This window comes from Lineus longissimus, chromosome 12, assembly GCF_910592395.1.
Source record: "Lineus longissimus chromosome 12, tnLinLong1.2, whole genome shotgun sequence".
NCBI classification, from domain to species: Eukaryota; Metazoa; Nemertea; class Pilidiophora; order Heteronemertea; family Lineidae; genus Lineus; species Lineus longissimus.
Genome location: NC_088319.1, coordinates 8,436,813 through 8,457,702, shown reverse-complemented (window position 1 = coordinate 8,457,702; position 20,890 = coordinate 8,436,813). Strand labels below are relative to the sequence as shown.

Genomic DNA, 20,890 nt, shown 5'->3' with positions numbered 1-20,890 from the left:
TAAACGTTCCACTTGACTTTGAACTTGAAGCTGACTAGCCAATTCTGTATTGCAAAGTGACGTCTGCAATCCAGGGTCCAACAGGGTAAAGGTTCGAACAGCATTTCCATCTAAGCTGTTGAAGGTCATGGGAACAACATGTAGTAGGACAGACTCATCAGTTGTCCTGCGATCAATAAATGTCGACGTGCGAGACTGAAATGGTGTAGCAGCAACATTCAAGGTTGAGCTGGTAACTTTTCGACTTGTTTGGACTTGTCAGGTTTTTGCCGCGAAAATCTCTTGCTTTTAGCTTGAAATCTATGTCATTGTTGCCATGTTTCCATAGAGGCATAGCATACAGCTTGGCCCGTCGAAGGCCTACGTGTATACCCGTGCAATTAGCACTTGTCATAATTACACCTAACTTAAACAACTTTTACTTAATTATTGCTCAGATTATGCTAAGTAGGGGACATTTTACACCACAGTACCCATACACTAATCTTCACTCACGAAAATATTCTGCCGCGAATATGTCCATCGTGAGGCATTTGCGAAAATTTTATTGCACGGATGTTTTCCGTTCTACAGTAACAACTGCGCATGGCTACTGAACACGTTTGAGTGATCAGTCTGGGTGCGGAAAACACTACGACTTGCTCAAGGCAGGGGGTACGCTAATTGATCAGCAAAGCCGTGGCGCTTCATCAAACGATGAGAACCAGGCAAGAACGACAGAAACGCCTTATTTTTTAAGCTCTAAAATCGTTATTCTTCAGTCAATTTCAAAATTTAAAAGAGCTATTTGTGAAAGAGATATATTTGCTGGCGAACAGTCTCATTCCCAAAAGCGACGCTGCACAATATTCATCTTTTATTTCTTTAGTGGGGAGAAAATAATCCCAAGATACACAAACTGAACGGCTAATCCCTCATAATCCCTAGGCAATCTTGATAAATTGGACCCACCAAAAGGGCCAAAATGGAGGGGTTCTTACGGAAAAATCATCAAGGGCAGAGAAACGTAATGCAAGACGAAAATCACTTACCTCAAAAGGGTATGTCTTATCTGAGTCGAATGCACTCAAATCACCACATGCAAGGAAGGGTACAATTATACGATTGGGCCCTTCAAGTTGGTTGAAATCAATATCTGCAATAAAAATGATGGAAGACTGACCTAGTCGTGTCAAACTACAAACTAAAATTGACTTATCAGTCAATTCAAAGACTGCCCATGCCCACAGTAGTGTTACGATCGAAATAATGGGATTGTTTAATCTTCATCCAAATATCTGTCAATGACGCATACAACAGGTTGAGTTATTGACAAAATATTGAAACCGTCTTAACACCTGAGAAGTCCGCAAAGCAACCAGGCAAACAAAACCAGGGACAAATTTTAAATTCAGTACACTGAGGGCAGGATATTTTTATAGTTACGCTCCCTGATTTTTTAAAGATTTTTTGAGGGGAGGGGGAATAAAAATAACAAATAAAAATTCCATGCTGTCTGGAAAAGTTACCAAATATTCACTGATAGTTGAGTAAATATCTCCTTAGTATAGAATATTTGTAGTAGAATATTTGCATTATTTTTCTCCACCTCCTGTGACATCAAAATCTAATTTGCATATTACCAAAAGGCAAGTTTGTCTTCTGGTCATCAAAGCTAAAAGCCTTCATATCTCAGTCAATTTTTGATATTTTTCAATGAAACAAAGACCAAACTATATTGCAGACAGTTATTTCTAAGTCTTCCCCTCAATTCAAAATTCTCAATTGGGTCTGGCCAAAAATAAGAGTTGTAGTGCTTCAGGTTTTATCCTAAACACTTGTAAAAATTTGACATTATTGTCGATTGTCCACTATGATTGAAGACTCTCTTAGGCAGTTGACAATACCTTCAAGTGCAGGTTGTCAGTCTCCAACCAGTCAAGTTGATGCATGCTCACAAGCAATAGGGGCAACCAGTAATTGCAGTCTTGATGTTTACATCAATTCCTCCAATATGCTGTGACAAAGCACTCCACGTGGTCGCGTCATACAACATAGGGACAAGGAGTATGCACTGTCAAGACTTAGTCCAAGGGGAAAAACTTAACAGATGCAATGATATTTTTTTCAAATAAACTGTGACATGCTGTTTTCTTAATTCACTCTAGAATGAGAATAGTACTACTAGTACTAATTACAGTGAAAATGAATGCAAAATTGGATGGAATGTAATTTGCACTGATGTGGAGTAGCCATGGGACAGTGCAAGGTCAATAGCCATTTCTACGAGTGTGCCTAAGCTCTCCTCCGTCAACACTGCATATAACTTCATATAATGAGTGCGAATAAAAGTTGAAGGTTGTAACAGAGATTAAATTTTACCAGTTAAGAAGGTTCCTTCGAGAGTCACAAACCAGTAGACAACCAGTAACTGCAGTATGGACCTTTACATCAATCCATCGAAGTTCAGCTTTAGACAAACCAGTCCATTAGATGCAACCTAGGACAACTAGATCAAGTAGTTAATGTAGTCTGGACCTTTGTATCAATTCCTTCGAAGTGCAGGTTGTGAAAAACCAGTCCAGTCAATGCGTGGTCACAACCTTGGGGCAACCAGTTAATGACCTTAACATCAAATCCTTTGAAGTGCAGGCCGAGACAAACCAGGCCAGTAGATGCATGGTCACAACCAGAAACAGTCTAAACCCTTACATCAGTTCCTTTGAAGTGTAGGTTTGTTGTGACAAACTAGTCTAGTGAACATGGTCCAGCCTAAGCCGGGAGAGCCATGCAGTAATTACCATCGGCTTTACATCAGGGACAACCAATAGTTTCAAAGTGTAAGGCGATGACCAAGGGGTATGATTTTCTTAGCCCACATTTCTAGCAAGTAAAAACTTAACACTTGATTTTTTGGTAAACCAACTGCCACAAACGGTTTTCTTTATTCAATCAATTTTGAGGTAAGAATTACAGTGAAAAAGAATGAAATACTAGAATTGACTGGTTCTCCTGATGACAGCGCGGGTGAGCACTGAAGTTGAGTGGGAGGTGCAAGGTGTTCATTTGGTTCTATTAGTATGAGTGCAGCTCAGCTCCTCTCTCTCCGTGATCTGTGATGTGGTCACCAAAAATGTTCAAATGCAGCTGTAGATTATTCCTGTAAAACATGATGAGAAAACATTTTAATTTTGATAGCCAAGTTTTATAATACATAGACCACTGATAATGCGCTAATGATTATTGATCAAGGTAAAGGTAGGAACTGCTGAGGAAGTGCTAATGACCAAGAAAGTTCATTAATATAAGTGAGAATATGATACGAGTGTGATGATCGGCCCCTGATAGATGCATTGTTCTATGTACAGTGTGCATGTTTGTATCACATTGTTTGTTAACATTTCAAGTCTCCGGAGAGGATCGTCAATTGCGCTGTTTATTTACATTGTCAATCTTACCCGATGACTTCAGAACGATGTTTATTATTGTCTTGTTTACTGACATTAGTTCTGCTATGTGACAAGAGTCATTTGTTGAGTAATCCATCTTTTAGAGCCGGACTTTGACATCGTTTTAGATCAGATACTCTGCCGCCATTTTGACAACTTAAGGTATCACGTGACAGTGACTTACCAAATGATCGTTTCGTCTGCTTGTGCATAAATTAAACCCACCAGTTTTGTCGGGCACTAAAAAGCATTATATCTAAATAAACTGTGGTGGAAATGTAAAATTAAATATTGACTGCTGACTAATCAAGGATGTACAGCGAGAGCTTGGACTAGAAAAACAAGCTGTGAAGAGGCATTAATTTGTCATTTTCGTAATGATGCGTTTACTGTACATTTCTACAGAGATACTTACTGCACTGAATAATGAGATCGTCGCTTCATTATTTCGAAAAGAAGGTCAACTCGATTCGAAGGTTGTTTTTACTAAATTGTGTTGAACCTGTTGTTAACACTACAGAGCATATAAACAAATTGTGCTGAATCTTTTCTATGAATGTGTGAAGTTTCGTACCATAATTAATTTCAGAAATGGCTGAAAATATAAAATTTGTCACTTACCTAAATCAATCCAGTCGAAATATAAAAGTCGACATTTTTTTTCAGCGGGCAAGCAAACTCACACAGTGCATCGCCTGCCTTATCCTCACTGCCACTTTTAGCTTCCTTATTCAGCTAGGGTGTAAATGTAAGTCAGTTCGAGGCGAAAACATTTAAAACAGGGTCAAACAACATTTTTACATAGATACATAATCAAATGAAGTTTGGTTGCAATTCGATCATTAGTTTCGGGGTATAAAGGGACTTAGTTTAATTTTCAAGATGGCCGCCTGGCGACCATATTTGAAGTCCAAGCGAGACAAATTTTGGGGGTAGAGGTTCCTTATATATATATATGTCCTCACAAGTTTAGAACCTTCTGGCTTAAATAGAAACAAAACGTGCCACCTATCGTGAATTTAGTGAACGTTGACCCCCAATCCTTCATGTAAGATCTGAGTTCGCCATAAAGACCCTGACTAACTGCATTGCTGACTATGAGGGGTGTTCTCAAAGGTCACCAGATGTCTGAAAAAAACAATCAACTGTAGTGAGCTAAAACTGATCTTCAAGATGAAAGAATTTAGTAGGAATTTTCCAGCAAAAAAACATTTGTTGCATAGTTCACCCATACATTGTGAAAAAGAACGAAAATGAAATAAAATAAAAAAGTTACTTTTGGAACATTTAAAAATTGCCTGTTACATAATGAAGACACAGGATTAGCTGGGTCAAAATACAACAGATACATGACCAACTAGATAAATCATTCTCTGCTGAAAACCGCATATAATTATCTTATTCTATCTCTGTGATGTTAAAAATGAAACGGCCAGGGGCCATTGTGCTCACCGTATAGATATTTGGTGCTTTGGAGTTCATCCTCGTTAAGAAACATTGCACATGTATAGTATAAAGGTCAAATTTTTAAATGTCACAATGCCACACTAAACACTCCTGATCTCTTTTGGCCTTCCTGGTTGCGATCAAGGGCAAGGAACTTAACCAAGACCACGGTTAACCCTCTGAACCTTACAGAGCTTAATCAACCTGGGTCATGCCTAAACGTGGCTAACTTGGTGACAATTCCTCTTCGCAAACAAACACCCAGCTTGAACAAACCAAGCGCATCTGCCAAGTGCCTCATGCTCAATACACAGTCCATCCGTAACAAGACGACTGAGCTCTTAGAGCTAGTCCAGGAGCATGAAATTGATGTTGTCTTCATCACCAAAACCTGGCTTGCAGCAGACCAGCGCGACGATGCACTGGTTGTTAGGCTAACGCAGTCCGGCTTTGTGTTCCAAAGCTTTCCTCGTGCAACATAAGGAGGTGGTATCGGTGTTCTCCTGAAACCAGGAATTCGTTCTAATGTGGTATGCAGCAAACCCTACGAGACCTTTGAGTGGTTGGAGATACGGGTGTCGGACAGGACAAAGGTCCTACTTATCTATCGACCACCTCCAAGCAGGAAAAACAAATTCAACTTCGGGGGATTCATGCGGGATTTCTCAGATCTGCTTGATCTCTACGCGACTGAAACTGTTCTTCTTACTATCATCGGGAATATAAATGTTAAGGTAAATCGCAAGGAAGATCCCGAGGCAATCAAATACCTCGAACTGTTGCTTAGGCATAGCTTCACTCAGATTGTGGACAAACCCACTCATAAGTCGGGCAATACATTAGATCATGTAATCTTTCGAAAGTCTTCATGCACGGTGCCAAGTTTTAGCGGTGACCCTTTAAAGGCCATTTCAGACCGCTATCCTGTTTTCTTTGACTTGCTCGGTGTGTTTAAAATCAAACCTGTGCTTGTGAATCGCAAAGCCCGCAAACTGAGGAAAATTTACACTGTAGGGTTTTCATCGGATATCAGTGAACTTGTGGTGAGCCCAGACAACCAGGCCATGTTGGACAGTCCTATAACTGTTTACAACGAACTGATATCCACTGTTCTTGACAAACATGCGCCTGTGACAAATGTGCGGATAGAAGGGTTGACTAAAAAACAATGGTATAACGATGAAATTCATCAAGCACGTCGTGTGCGCTGCTGGCTAGAACGGCAGTTTAGGAAAACCGATTTGGAGGTCCACCGTCAAATGTTTGTCGATCAGAGCAAACATGTCATAGCCTTGATCAAACAGGCAAAACAGGCGTTTTTTCTGTCAAAGATAGCTGACTGCAAGAATTCCGGTGAAATGCTCAAGACTGTGAAGGGTTTCTTGTCGGCAGACAATGGTGGTGAGCTTCCTGATGCAAGTGACAGTGGAGAGCTAGCAAATAGGTTTGCTAACTTCTTTCATAACAAGGTTAAGACAATCCATGCTACTTTCAGCAGTCCTTGCACTGAAGCTCATCCTGTGTCTGTCCCTGTTGACAACCAAAATTGTCTTGCTGAGTTCACACCGGTATCAATAGAACAGCTTAAAAAACTGATAAAGACATGCATGTCTTAAGAATGCCCTGGTCAAACCGCTCCTCAAGAAGGCCGGGCTGGATCATAACATCTTGAAGAACTACCGTCCAGTTTCGAACCTCTCTTTCTTCTCGAAAGTTTTGGAGAAGGTGGTTGCGAAACACCTTCTTGATCATATGACCTCGATAACCCACTCCAATCTGCCTATAAAGCGGGCCACAGTACCGAAACAGCGCTTCTGAGAATAAAGGCAGATATGGATGCATCTCTAGATAGCGGGAAAGGGGTTATTCTCATCCTCCTGGACATGTCGGCTGCCTTTGACACCATTAGTCATGATATTCTTATCTCTCGCCTTGAGAATCACTATGGTGTCAGGGGCACAGCCCTGGACTGGTTCAGGTCGTACCTGTCAGCCAGGAGTCACAGTGTTTTGGTGGATGGGAAGAAATCGGATCCAATGCCTTTGTTCTCAGGAGTGCTGCAAGGCTCTGTCTTGGGTCCGTTAATTTTCTCTCTTTATATTAAGTTGCTTGGCACAGTCATCATTGATCATGATATGTATCGTCATGGTTTCGCAGACGATATACAGCTGTACGACATGTTTACGTTTACTCCGGAAGGTTTAGGAGAAGTGATTACAAAGGCTAAGGCATGTGTACGGGATATAAGGAAATGGCTGAAGCCTAACCACCTCAAGGGCAATGACGATAAAATGGAGTTCATGATTATCGCGCCAAATCGCCAGCTTGCCAAATTTGAACCTTTGCCAAATATCCAGATTGGGTCAACCTCTGTCTCAGCATCATCTCATGTCCGAAACCTTGGTGCTAATTTCGCCAAAGAATGTGTATGTCCATGCAGGTCTCAAGATGTGTTCAGGGAGTGTACTGTCAGATTAGTTGAATCGCCAAGATATGGCGTTATCTAGACAGGTCCTCATGTGCCCGTGTAATAAATGCCTTGTTTACATCCTGTCTCGATTTTCAGAACGGCCTGCTTCTTGGTCTGCCACATTATGACTATGAGTTACATCGGCTGCAAAAAGCACAAAATGCTGCAGCTCGACTTCTCACCCAGACCAAGAGGCGGGATCATGTTACACCTGTCTTAAAGGAATTCCATTGGTTGCCCGTGAGTTCGCGCATCGAGTACAAGGTCCTCCTGATTGCCCACAAATCATTGCATCAAGAGGATAGTCCCAGCTACTTGAGAGGGTTGCTCAGCCTGCGTGTGCCGTCCCATGGGCTTCGGTCCTCAGATGATCCATGGCTTCTTACCATTCCACGTTCCAAGGGGTCATATGGCGATCGGAGTCTTGGTGTGATGGTTCCCAGGCTGTGGAACTCTCTCCCTGTCTCTTTGCGCGAGCTTGCGGACACCAATGCATTCAAAAAACGCCTAAAAACTCAGCTTTTTATAAAATGTTTTAGTAATGTCTAGTCAACTTTTTTATCAAAAATGTCAAAAATTGTCTTTTATAATGTACTAAAATCTACTTCTTTTATTTCTGTCCCACTTATTTTACGTCTTTATATGTATATTATCTTTTGTAAAGTGCTTAGGAAATGATTTTATTCGTTATTGTAGCACTCTAATTTAACAAGAGGCCCAAGGGCCTGGCGCTCAGCTGAGTTAATATCATCAATATCTTCCCGGTGTTTAGTTCATTATGCATGAAAATGGCATGCTCCATGGTATTTGATATCCTTTTGCGTTCACTACGGTACCAATGTTTTTGGTTGACATAATTATGCCACTGTTCATTCCTCAATCCTGACCATAATTCGGGTGAAATCATCGTATGAAAATATTCACCGAAACATGAAGTTTATGCCATGAATGAGGATACTCATTGTCATAGCCTCGTTTACAAGTACAAAGTATTTTCCCGCGAATATTCAAAACTGCTTGGCTCCTTGCCAGTTAAATAACATGTGACTATACACAAAATAGAAAACTTTGATGGAAATTGTAAATCATTTTTTTATCTATCAGGGGAAACAAGCTGATGATGATCAAATAAATCATTCATGAGAAATCGTTTTGTTGCTGAAGCTTGCATGACGAAGTTAATGCTAAACCTTTTCTTGTGCTCTACTGCGCCACCGTAGTTTTCTATTTAGACCAGCGATGACGTCATTTCTGGTGATTCCCTACGTTGTCCAATGAGCGCTTTTTAAAATGTGCCATTTGGTATTGTACAGTATGCAATGTATTTTTTCAGCGCTGCCAGTTGCCGAAGAGAATGCCGTAGCTCCCTCAATTTCCAATCAATTTTTATGGGAGTGACATTATTGTATTGCTTAGAATGTCTACTTTTTACTCATGAAAGAATCGTAGAACTAAAACATAATAGGCGAACAGAATCATGCCGATTCACTGCACATACTGTGGGAATTCTCCACTTCAAAATACATCGGCGATGTCATCGCGAACAGAGCATGCACTTCCGATATCGCTTTCACAGAAATGTCGCCAAATATTCAAGAACTAATTTCTGAATTTAGTCCCTAAAGACCTTATGACTACCACTGAAACGAACTAGTGATAATATCGCCTACCAGACTACTTTTTAAGCAGAAAATAGGGTACTTGAGTGTCATTGAGCTCCAAGATTATTGCACATAGCGTAAACAACATGCCGCCATTTTGTCTCCGCTTCGGTATTTCGTACGCCGCTTATAATGCACCTTCTCAATTAAAACCAACATAATAAGGCCTTACATCGTTGATTGAATAGGAACACCACACAAAACACAATAAAGTGGGGGTACAATCGATTACGAAGCTGAAGTGAACAGTGATTTATTCCTGGAGCTACTGCTTTTGTTGTGTAGCTGCCATGTTTTGATAACTGGCAAATAGGAGCCTTCATTGATGGCTGACGTCATCGGGCGGGAATTTGAATCGGCAGAAATAATTAAAAGGCAGGTAACGCCCTCTCCTGTTAAAATTTTGAACTTTTTCTCAATAAAATAGATTTTCAAGAATTTTATCTTAATATTAGAGCATATTTCGACTAATTCTGCTGCTCCTAGGCCGATATAGGCCAGTTTCCTTCATGCACTCTCGCTCGCAGGAAGTAGGTCGAATGGCGACAAATTTTGTTTTGAAAGTAGAGTTTGACCAGAAGTATCCAGAAATGCAAAATTGAAGTCTCTATCTAGGTCTTACGGTTACAAAATGTGCACCATGGGTTTAACGGACGGATGGATGGATGGATGGATGGATGGACAGACGGACGCCACTGAACAACTTATTTGACAAGCTCGGCTGACTTAGTCAGCTGAGCTAATAAATATTATTATTATTATTATTAAACCAAAGTCAGTATGACATGTGATGTATTGTTGCTTGGAGTAAGTACCATGATATAAGAATATCATAAAAAATGAAATGGCCAGGGCCATTGTGCTCACCTCATGTGGAGGAAAGATGGATAAAGAGCATGGTGTTGTGTCATGTAGTGTTAGGTTTGATGTAGGTCCAAGCAATTACAATTTCCCCAAAATGGCCAATTTACAGTACATTCGACCTCTGTGACCTTGAAAAGTAGGTCAAATCAAAGAAGACCCGGATGACACATTGAATGGTTGTTAGAATTAGATGTACCTATGATATAAAATTGGTGCCAATCGGGCAAGTAATACTAGGAATAATGGCATTTTGAAGAATTTAGGATTTGGCCCCCTCCCTGGAGGCCAAACAGCAAATCAGATCGCACCAAACTTCGGTACCTGAGACCACCTGACCAAGGGGTACATGTGTACTTAATTTGTGATCAATAGTCATTGCAGTTAAGAAACGTGCCATAGTTACGGCCTGACGGCCAATTTACGCCATTTGACCTCTGTGACCTTGACAAGAAGGTCAAATTAAAAACCTGTGTGACATATACTGTATGGTGGTTAGATGTACCCATGATATCAAATTGGTGGCAATCGGGCAAGAAGTTAAGGAATAATCACATTTTTAAGGTTTTTGGATTTTGCCCCCTGGTGGTCAAGTGGTGAATCATATTGGACCAAACTTCGGTCCCTGAGATTACCTGACTAAGGGGTAAATGTGCACCAAATTTGGGATCAATAGTCATTGCAGTTTAGAAACGTGCCATCGTTACATCCTAACGGCCAATTTGCACTATTTGACCTCTGTGACCTTGAAAAGGAGGGCAAATCAAAAACCCGGAGGATATATGATGCATCTTTGCTAGAAGTAACTACCATATTTTTTTCAAAATTTCCCGACTACTATTAGGGGAGATATTGCATATTTTCACTTTTAACGTTTGGCCCCCTGGTGGCCAAACCATGAAACGAATCGGACCGAAACTTGGTCTCCAAGGTGTCATTACATAAGGGTACATGTGTACCAAGTTTTAACTCAATAGCTCTAACAGTTACGAAACGTGCCCTGCTAACGGACGACGGACGACGACGACGACGACGACGACGACGACGACGACGACGACGACGACGACGACGACGACGACGACGACGACGACGACGACGACGACGACAACGACGGACGACGGACGCCACGGTATGGGATAAGCTCACCTCTGCTAAGAGGTGAGCTAACAAGTCACTAATAAACGAGATAATGCACTTTTTACCTATTTTAGTTTTGGCCTCCTGGTGGCCAAGTTGAGTGCCAGATCAGATCGAAATTCGGTGTCGGAGGTTACATGAGGTAGGGAGACATGTGTAACAAATTTCAACTTCATAGCTTAAGTGGTTAACAAACGTGCCATAGTTACACTCAAACAACCAATTTACGCCATTTGACCTCTGTGACCTTGAAACAAAGGGCAAATCTAAACCCCGGATATTATGTCCTGTATCCTAATTGGAAGAACCTGGGATAAAAATTTGGAGATGATACAGTCATTAGTTCAGAACTAATAGCACTTTTTGTGTTTTCAATTTCGGCCCCCTAGTGGCCAAGTCAAGAATCAGATTTTTGTTGTCAGAGGTCATCTGGGGGTCTTGTATACAAATTTTCACACCCATAGCCCCAGCAGTTAAGAAACGTGCCACAGTTACGCTCAAACGGCCAATTTACGCCATTTGACCTCTGTGACCCTGAAAAGTAGGTCAAATCAAAAACCCATATAATGTGTGATGTATCCTTTATAGGAGTACCTACCATAGAAATATTATTATAAACAAATCACTAATAAGCGAGATATCACACTTTTTATGTTTTCAGTTTTGGCCCCCTGGTGGCCAAGTCAAGAACCAGACTGGACCGAAATTCAGTGTCAGAGGTCATCTGACCTAGGGGGTAATGTGTACAAAGTTTTAAGTCCATAGCCCTAGCGGTTAAGAAACGTGCCACAGGATACGATGACACTGACGGACGACTGACGCCGGACAACGCGGTATTTTATAGACTCCCCTACGGTGAGCCAAAAACCTGTGGACATTTACTTTCTGGAAGGACTGTACATTGTGCTGTACTGAAATAAAGTTTTGATAGTTTCATGCTTATATTTTAATTACCTTGTCACAGGTATGAGCTTCAAGTGAACATGTTAATGTCCAATTTCAAAATATAGGCACAACTATAGAAGACTATTTCAGTACAGCACAATGTTCATCATCAGTTTGTTCTTCCTGCACCACCTGAGATGTTTGAATTTTCTACCTGCCATAACTTCAAGATGGATAGTTCGATATTTGTGCGGTTTTCACCACTTATGCCCTATCATTTTTTCACTAAGCTAAAAAGTGTTGCAGGTGACCTTTAAATTCACCTTCCTCAAGACTACTGACTTGCCTGTAGATATGTGGTGAAATTTTTTTGACCATAAACTATCATGCCCGCATATGTGCAGGTAAATTATATCGCCATTCAAACCTGTTAGGTAGGTTTTAATGGCTTTTAACAACATGTTCCTGGTAGACCCATGCCTATACATGCCTATACAATCATTATTTTACCTTCGTTCCAGTGTGGGGCTCCAGCGAGTCCTGATTTTAGCTTGAACTTTGCACACTATGGAGCCAGCCCTCTTCGGTCAATTCAAACAAATTTAATAAAAGTATACTGGCGAGCACAGAGTAAATTGATACTTGGAATGGAACTAACGGGTCGTGGCACTACTAGTTCAGAAGGACTATTTCATTGGGCCCTTTGGTGTACTTTTTTTGATTCTTTTTTCAGGGGTATAATTTTGTTCATAGCATTTTTATTTTTCAATATACATGTATATTTAAAAATAAGGTATATTTAGAGACAAGGAGTCCATGATTATCCATTAAATATTACTTCATGAGGGTATGGGTGAAGGAAGTAGTCTAATTTTGAGGTTGAATTGTTTTTGAAAAATTTTAAAAAAAACGACACAGGTCGGTCAGTAATGAAAAAACTACTCGACATTGAACTGGTTAATGCCGGAGTGCATTTAGCAGAGGGATGGTTTACCAACTTTAGGCCATGGCAGGGCCTAGCGCAGCAACCCCATCCAAGCTAGCTTACCAATACTTTTTATTTCATGCCAGAATCATTCACTTATGTCAAAGACTACAGTAAAAAGAATACATGTTTTACACATGTGATACAATTTAAGTGAATTTTCGTCTAAGAGCCCAGTGGGGGTGCACTTGCATCTGGGAGCCTGGAGTTTAAAGGGAAGATAATTTCCTCAAGAAACAAATTTGAGAATACTTTTTCTTCCCTCTTCCCATATTGCAAAGAGTGACAAGCACCTACTTTTGCCAAAGCAAGTCACATTTAGTCTTTGAACTGGCACAGTGTTCTAATGTTCACCTTGTACTTACCGTAATGATTATCCAAGAGAGGATTAGACATATTAGGAATGTAACCTTGTGGTGGAGAATAGTTCTGACATACAACAAACGATTCTGAAATGACAAAACATGCAGATATTTTTAACCTTTAAGTACGGTACAAAATTTTAGTTTTTGAAGAAGGCTAACTGAATTTTGTAAACCAAACAGAAGGGCCTACACCAATATGTGTTTTGCGGGAAAGAAACAAACGCAACAACCTCCACCAGAAGTAATTTAGAAATAGCATTGCAAAGCGAGCATAACCCCTCCACCCACAGACGTTGAAGATGACATTAGAGGGAAGCCGGCATAGTGGACTGTTCGCATCATTCCTGAGATACAGCTGAAAAAGGTTTGTGCCAAAGTACACAATGACATTATAAGGCCATTACAAAACTCAATGATAAAAATTCCAGCAAAAATAGTGACCGAGGCATTTTATGTTATATGATCTCTGTGACCATGAAAAAGAAGATCAAATCAAAAACTCATGTGATTTAGTTCCATGACTGTCCACAGTATAAGGATTTCATGATTTTACAGATGTAGCCAGGAGCGTTCATCTGATTTAGCTAAAAGTAGTTTTTCACATAGCGCCCCACTGGAGCCGAACAAGTCTCAGAAATTCCATGACTATAAGAAATTCCATCACAAAAGTCTGAGAAATTCCATGAATATAGCCGGCAGTGTTCATGAGATAGAGCCAAAAGTAGTTTTTCATGTGACATGCCAGTGAGGGCAGAGCATAGTTCGAAAATCACTAAAACCGTAGAAGGGCACAATGGCATTATGAGACCTTCATACCACCCAAACATGAAGTATCTAATGGTTGCGGAGATATGCTCCAGAAACCAATAACTGTCAATTTGCACTATTTGACCTCTGTGACTTTGAAAAGGTCAAATCAAAAAGTCAGGGCCAACCGATAGCGATGCCGGCAATAGTGGCCTTAACAATGCCTATCAACTGATAGTGTACCAGCGCTGTGAAAGTGGCCGAATCTAAACGTTGTTGGCACACTGGCGGTCCATGTCACAGGTAGGCTATCAGTAAGACCATACCACGTGCGGTTAGGCCCTTTCCTTGAACCAACGTTGATCTTTAAATATCCCTTTTCACGAAATTGATTTTAATTCCTTAGTAAGTTGTGCAATAAGGAAAACATGAGGAGAATAGAGCTTATCATTACCTCTCTGCCCAGTTTGGCTGAAGGGGTTATTGTCGTCCTGGGTGATGCACAATATCACCCAGGCTCTATCTGGCGATGCATAACATCACCCTGGGTGATATTGTGCATGCACAACATCACCCTGGGTGATCTTGTGCATTCGTTTCGCGATTGGTGACGAGGTTGTCAAATCGTAGCATGGTACTTCCGCTATATACCGTAGACGACCGCGCACGGTGAATAAATCCTCGGCACCTTTCTCATGTTTATTTGTTAAACGCACATATTTTTGTTTGATTTCCCGTCCTTTGGCAACTAAAGATGCCCTTTCGACTAAATGATGTTTCAAGTCGCGCTGGTGAACCAGATGAACGGCCGCCATTTTTGTTTTGCCGTGAACATTTCCACGTCCGCCGATTCGACAACCCCGTCACCAATAGCGAAACGAATGCATAACATCACCCTGGGTGATGTTGTGCATGCACAATGTCACCCAGGGTGATGTTATGCATCACCCAGATAGAGGCTGGGTGATATTGTGCATCACCCAGGACGACAATAACCCTTTTGGCCCCAGTTTGTGCCAATCTATGCCATAGACAAGCCAAAAAATAAGTGATGTCATGGGGTGGTTTATTCAGAGGCCAAAATGTGTGATATGGTGAAGCTGTTTAGCCGTAACACTGCCACGCTGAAGGCTAAACACTTGGCCAAAATCATCCAGAGCATCACACTCTGCAACCTGCGACTCAGTTGTGGCAACCTTATAATAAAACTCAGTATTATAACTTACAGCAAGTGGGTAACACTTTTCACATTCAATCGTGGAGAATTAAGATGAGATCTAGCTAATCTTCTAAGCATTTATTTGAGAAAGAAGTTAATTGATTTATATTTGTTCTTGAAATCAAAGTTGTTAAAAATACTACACTATGTCGTTTGTATGAATTTTGGTTCTTTCGCTCAATGACCATTTTGCTCCAAGTCGTTTCCCTCCAAATCGAAGTCGTTTTGCTCCTTGTTTTTCTTCAAATCATAGTCATTTCGCTCCCTGGGACCTTTGGTTTATAGGGAATGGGAAATTAACCTGGTAAAGTACAAGCGTCAAAGTAGATGTGCTTTCCAAATTTACTCCAAATTGAAGTCGTTTTGCTCCTCTTATATGGCTTGGTGTTTTCACTACGTGGGACTTGGGTTAATTTCCCGAGTTATTTAGCCTCACATTAGTCATAAGCATTCATCTTTTGACAAATCAACCATCTATGGTGTCTTAGACATTGTGACTTTGGGCAGCTCACTTTCCTATCTTACTGCTCTGTCCTGTGACCTCTGGCAAGTCTTGACTGTTTAGTGATTTAACCCTTAAAGTTCCGCCCACGTTTTAGGATTACCATAATCCCCGGCCAGCCATTTTTCAGTAAAAACCATATTTTCACCCTGCCATCATTAGAGTCAGGTTCACTGAATCAATACCAGGAAAATTCCAGGAAATTCAGTTTCATCAAAGATCGCTAGGGGCAGTATTGCATTGACAATATCAAAAACGTACCGAAACGCCCGCAGCCTGTGGATGCAGTATTTATTGGACGTTACCAAACGTCTGCAGCACTCTAAGACCTCAGGCAAGTCGTTAGATATAGGGGGTATTTGGTCAAGTAAATTTTCTATCCCATTGGGTTGTGATCTTGAGCAAGACACTTTTATGTTTATTTATTGGTCTTGGGTCGCCGAGATTCTGGAGAGATACTTCGTTTGACTTATTAATTGGTCATTAAATGACTGATCATCTTGAGTTTGACAATTGAGTAACCAGTAAACCAGTTACGGGTATCAAAAGTCCTAATAGTCATGCATGTCATCCCCTTCAGTCTTTTCCCCCTGAATTTGTCTAATTTTCTGTATATTGAGAGGGTCTTTCAGGAATACAAAAATGACCCATTTTCACATCTTTCAGTAGGTGTTCCTTCAGAAGGACTAATCAAGTCCGATCTCCGCGTAATCATCAACTGCAAAACACAGTAACTCTGAAAATACTTCTTTTTATTTAAAATCACATGGAATAATAGCGAAAATGGTCTGACAAAGGCCGCATGGAATCGAAATCCGTCCTGTCATAGAGTCTTGCGCAATGCAGAAGCAGCCGGTCGCGTGCTAGATTATATTTATCATGTATTCGAAAAAAGGCGTAAATATGTGACTTGCGCAAGAGTCATGTTTGATGGTTACAGACGAAAAGCAGACCAGCGTGCTAAACAGGCAGAATGAAAAAAAACCACCTTTTTTTAAACATCATATTTTTATGGTGAATCCGTAACACCGCTCCAAAATGCACTTTTTGGCCAAAATCCGTACAAAATCCGGAAATCCGTAACGGTTTGGAACCTCTGTGAAGTGTGATATTGGGCAAGTCACCTGTCTTTCTTATCTAATTGTCATTAGAGACTCGCCTTGTGAAAGTCACTTGTCTAGCGTATTGATGGGTCGTCTGGTGCTTTCATAGGTCACTGATTAGATATGCTGATACACAGAAAATATCTAACATAAAGCACAAATCATAACAAAAGGGGCCAAGGGCCTAGCGCTCAGCTGAAATTTTGTTAATACCAGAGATGGAACCACTAACCAATGGACAATATGGTGGCCAAAGCCAAGAACAGCCTAACACTCCAATTTGCTCAATGGTCATTGGATGGAATGTCATGATTAATAGTCATCAAGTTGGCAGAATGATGCACCTGTAAAAAGATATTCAAAATAACAAATTAGTTAAGTGGTGAGTCATTGTTTATGAAATTTTCAGACTTTATCTCTTGTCGTTGTTCACACCCAAAAGATTATGATGAGAAAGTGCCTAATTCCACTACATGTACAATCACCTACCTTTGTTTAACACAAAACCACCTGATACAGTCTATGCTCTAACAGGCTAATGATAGCAAGAGCAAGGCATCAAAGACATTTTCAAAATAACATGGTACCAGAAAGTAGAGTGTCCAAAACACTTCAGTGGACCTAAAACAGAGTATGGTATCCTGAATATTTAGGTGGATAGAAGAGGGTTCCTGGATCTATAGGTGGACCTGACAATGAACCACGATGGATGCGGAGACAAAAATAACAAGCTCTAATCTTGCGCACTTCGGCTAACCTAGTTTCAAGATCCATTGATTTCAATCTCGCGCATTCCCAGGGATTGTGTTTTTGTTTACAAACCCAACAAGACCAACTAGAATCAGCTGAGTTCTGTCCTGAACAAGGCCTACTCGCACTGTCACTGTTCATTGTCACTGTGGCTTGAGATGACGCAACATGATCATTAGCTGCACTGGTCACTTCACGGAATGTTTTGCCCGAGTTGGTTTCCCACTACGAATGTCTGCACCTGCCACCTGGCGGATCCATATCTCGCCCCTCATCCATCCAAGTAGCGTACCCACGTCAGGTTGGATACCCTTGGTCTGTTGATGTGCTGCCCATTTCAGTCTGTCAGCGTGATGTAACTTCTTCTCAATCAGGCCGATCGTGGTTGAGTTGTCAATATCTTCAGGACGTTTCAGTTCACTTAACGCATTGTATACCTTCTTTATCAAATGGTGCAATTCAACGAACTGTCCAAGATCATTCCCCGCAACAAATTTGAACCGATTCAATGTTCCTATCAACACGTCAGAAGCCAAGCGTGGATTGCCATACTTATCATCCAATGCTGCCCAAGCCGACTCATTGTCTCGTTCACCTTGAATCCAATCCACAGGCTTCTGTCCAAGACAGGTTTTCAAAATATACAATGTCTCTTCTGGAGTGTATCGCCCATCAACCAAGAATTTAAAGTCCCGCTTGAAATCAAAGAACTCAATAGCGTTCCCATTGAACTTTGGCAATGGAGCTTTTTCCTTTCTGAGGTTAAGCTTTTTAGAAGAACTTGAGGCTGAGCTTTTAGCACTTGAACCCGGTGACGTCACAGTTGAACTGTCACTGGCTGATTTGTAATCATTAATGCACATTGTTAGCTTATCAGAACCCTCTGATATATATTCAATCCAACCGGCTTCACTATCAATTTTGTCCAAATCAAGAAGCATGAGATACTCATCGTGGGACTTGATCACGTTTTCTAAGGCCACTTTGAACTTGCACTCAGCTTCGATGACTTCAACAATAGGGCGTTTTCCCTCAAGGAGCAGTTTCACAGAATTGGAAATGCGGGTCAATATTGCTTTCGCCACCGTGTGGGTCTTCTTTGCCTTTTCGATGTCCGCCATATTGCATTCACAATCTAACGAATTTGAACAATGAAAAACTGAAACGTTCGTACCGTAATCCTGCTGCCCGATCAACTGCCCGTGTTTGTTTACGTTATTCGCAAAGTTGAGTCGAGAGACGTTTCGATTGACTTGCTCCTTTTTCGTTCCACAGCGTCTTATACAATCGGCGACCGAATATGAAGATTAGGCGACCTTGACGGCGTTCATGCGTGCTGGTGTTCGCTGAACACTTTGGGCGTGGCTGATTTGCATCAGACGTGTTTCAGACACGTTTCAAAAGGTGTTGTGCCGGCCAGGGTTGGGCACATAATTTAAGTGAAGATGTCCTTCCAAATAGTGGTTTTATTTGAAACCTATAATAAATACAAGACATTTAGCACCAACAAGACAAATAATATCACAATAAATTGCACTAAATGTTACAAAGGTTTGCCAATTAACATTAACGCCAAACTAATGAGCAGAGATTTAATCAAACTATTTTTTGGCCACTTGCAAAATTGTCCACTTATAGGACGTGGTTATTTTCTCACAATATAAATGATAACTCACACAACGTAGTGAGTGTAATGGTTACGTATGTATAAAGTGTAAACAAAATTCATATATCCATCATGTCCATCGAATCTGAAAAAATTTGTGCAGACCCATGACAATTCTGGTTCCGGTACAGTTTGTCGCATTCCATACGGGCCGCGCTTGCCGATCCTGCTTTCACGACGCACCGCAACCACAGTTACCATGATTCCTCGTGACGCAATTATTTCATGACGTCATGAGCCATTGACCATTCACGCAAGTAGATTTATTCACACCGGCGCCACTGTCCTGAAGTGCGGGTGTGGGACATCATGTATCTAAAAATCGTCTGCTGGAACATACAGGACAACAACGTCGGCGGAGACAGTTGTGACATTTCATTGCAGACGAAGTAAACGTCCTCTTCTTCTCGATTTACGTACTTTACTTCAAAAAGTCAGTTTTAACACTACTGCACAAATATAGAGTGGTCTTAAAGTTCCATTTGGATAGAGATTTGACGGACTGATTTGGAAATTCATTCCAACCATGCAACTGTTTCAGAAATGAGAATGAAATGGCCAGGGCCATTGTGCTCACCTCATGTGGAGGAAAGATGGATAAAGAGCATGGTATTGTGTCATGTAGTGTTAGGTTTGATGTAGGTCCAAGCAATTACAATTTCCCCAAAATGGAAAATTTACAGTACATTCGACCTCTGTGACCTTGAAAAGTAGGTCAAATCAAAGAAGACCCGGGTGACACATTGAATGGTTGTTAGAATTAGATGTACCTATGATATAGAATTGGTGCCAATCGGGCAAGTCATTACTAGGAATAATGGCATTTTGAAGAATTTAGGATTTGGCCCCCTCCCTGGAGGCCAAACAGCAAATCAGATCGCACCAAACTTCAGTAACTGAGATCACCTGACCAAGGGGTACATGTGTACTTAATTTGTGATCAATAGTCATTGCAGTTAAGAAACGTGCCATAATTACGGCCTGACGGCCAATTTACGCCATTTGACCTCTGTGACCTTGACAAGAAGGTCAAGTTAAAAACCTGTGTGACATATACTGTATGGTGGTAAGATGTACCCATGATATCAAATTGGTGGCAATCGGGCAAGAAGTTAAGGAATAATTACATTTTTAAGGTTTTTGGATTTTGCCCCCTGGTGGTCAAGTGGTGAATCATATTGGACCAAACTTCGGTCCCTGAGATCACCTGACTAAGGGGTAAATGTGTACCAAATTTGGTATCAATAGTCATTGCAGTTTAGAAACGTGCCATCGTTACATCCTAACGGCCAATTCACACCATTTGACCTCTGTGACCTTGAAAAGGACGTCAAATCAAAAACGCGGAGGATATATGATGCACCTTTGCTAGAAGTACCTACCATATTTTTTTCAAAATTTCCCGACTAATATTAAGGGAGATATTGCATATTTTCACTTTTAACGTTTGGCCCCCTGGTGGCCAAACCATGAAACGAATCGGACCGAAACTTGGTCTCCAAGGTGTCATTACATAAGGGTACATGTGTACCAAGTTTCAACTCAATAGCTCTAACAGTTACGAAACGTGCCCTGCTAACGGACGACGGACGACGACGACGACGACGGACGACGGACGCCACGGTATGGGATAAGCTCACCTCTGCTATGAGGTGAGCTAAAAAG

General features: G+C 41.0%; 1 protein-coding gene across 3 annotated transcripts in view; it reads right to left on the bottom strand.

The window, feature by feature from the left end:
* LOC135496656 (tRNA (cytidine(32)/guanosine(34)-2'-O)-methyltransferase-like) overlaps positions 1–20,890 on the bottom strand; it is a 187,700-nt gene that overhangs the window by 10,188 nt on the left and 156,622 nt on the right. For all 3 annotated transcript variants that reach the window (XM_064786094.1, XM_064786093.1, XM_064786095.1), the window contains 2 exons: positions 13,239–13,322; positions 1,032–1,135 (listed from right to left, as the gene is read on the bottom strand). In XM_064786094.1, the coding sequence (XP_064642164.1) occupies positions 1,032–1,135; positions 13,239–13,322 (188 nt within the window). The remainder of the gene's footprint in view (positions 1–1,031; positions 1,136–13,238; positions 13,323–20,890) is intronic.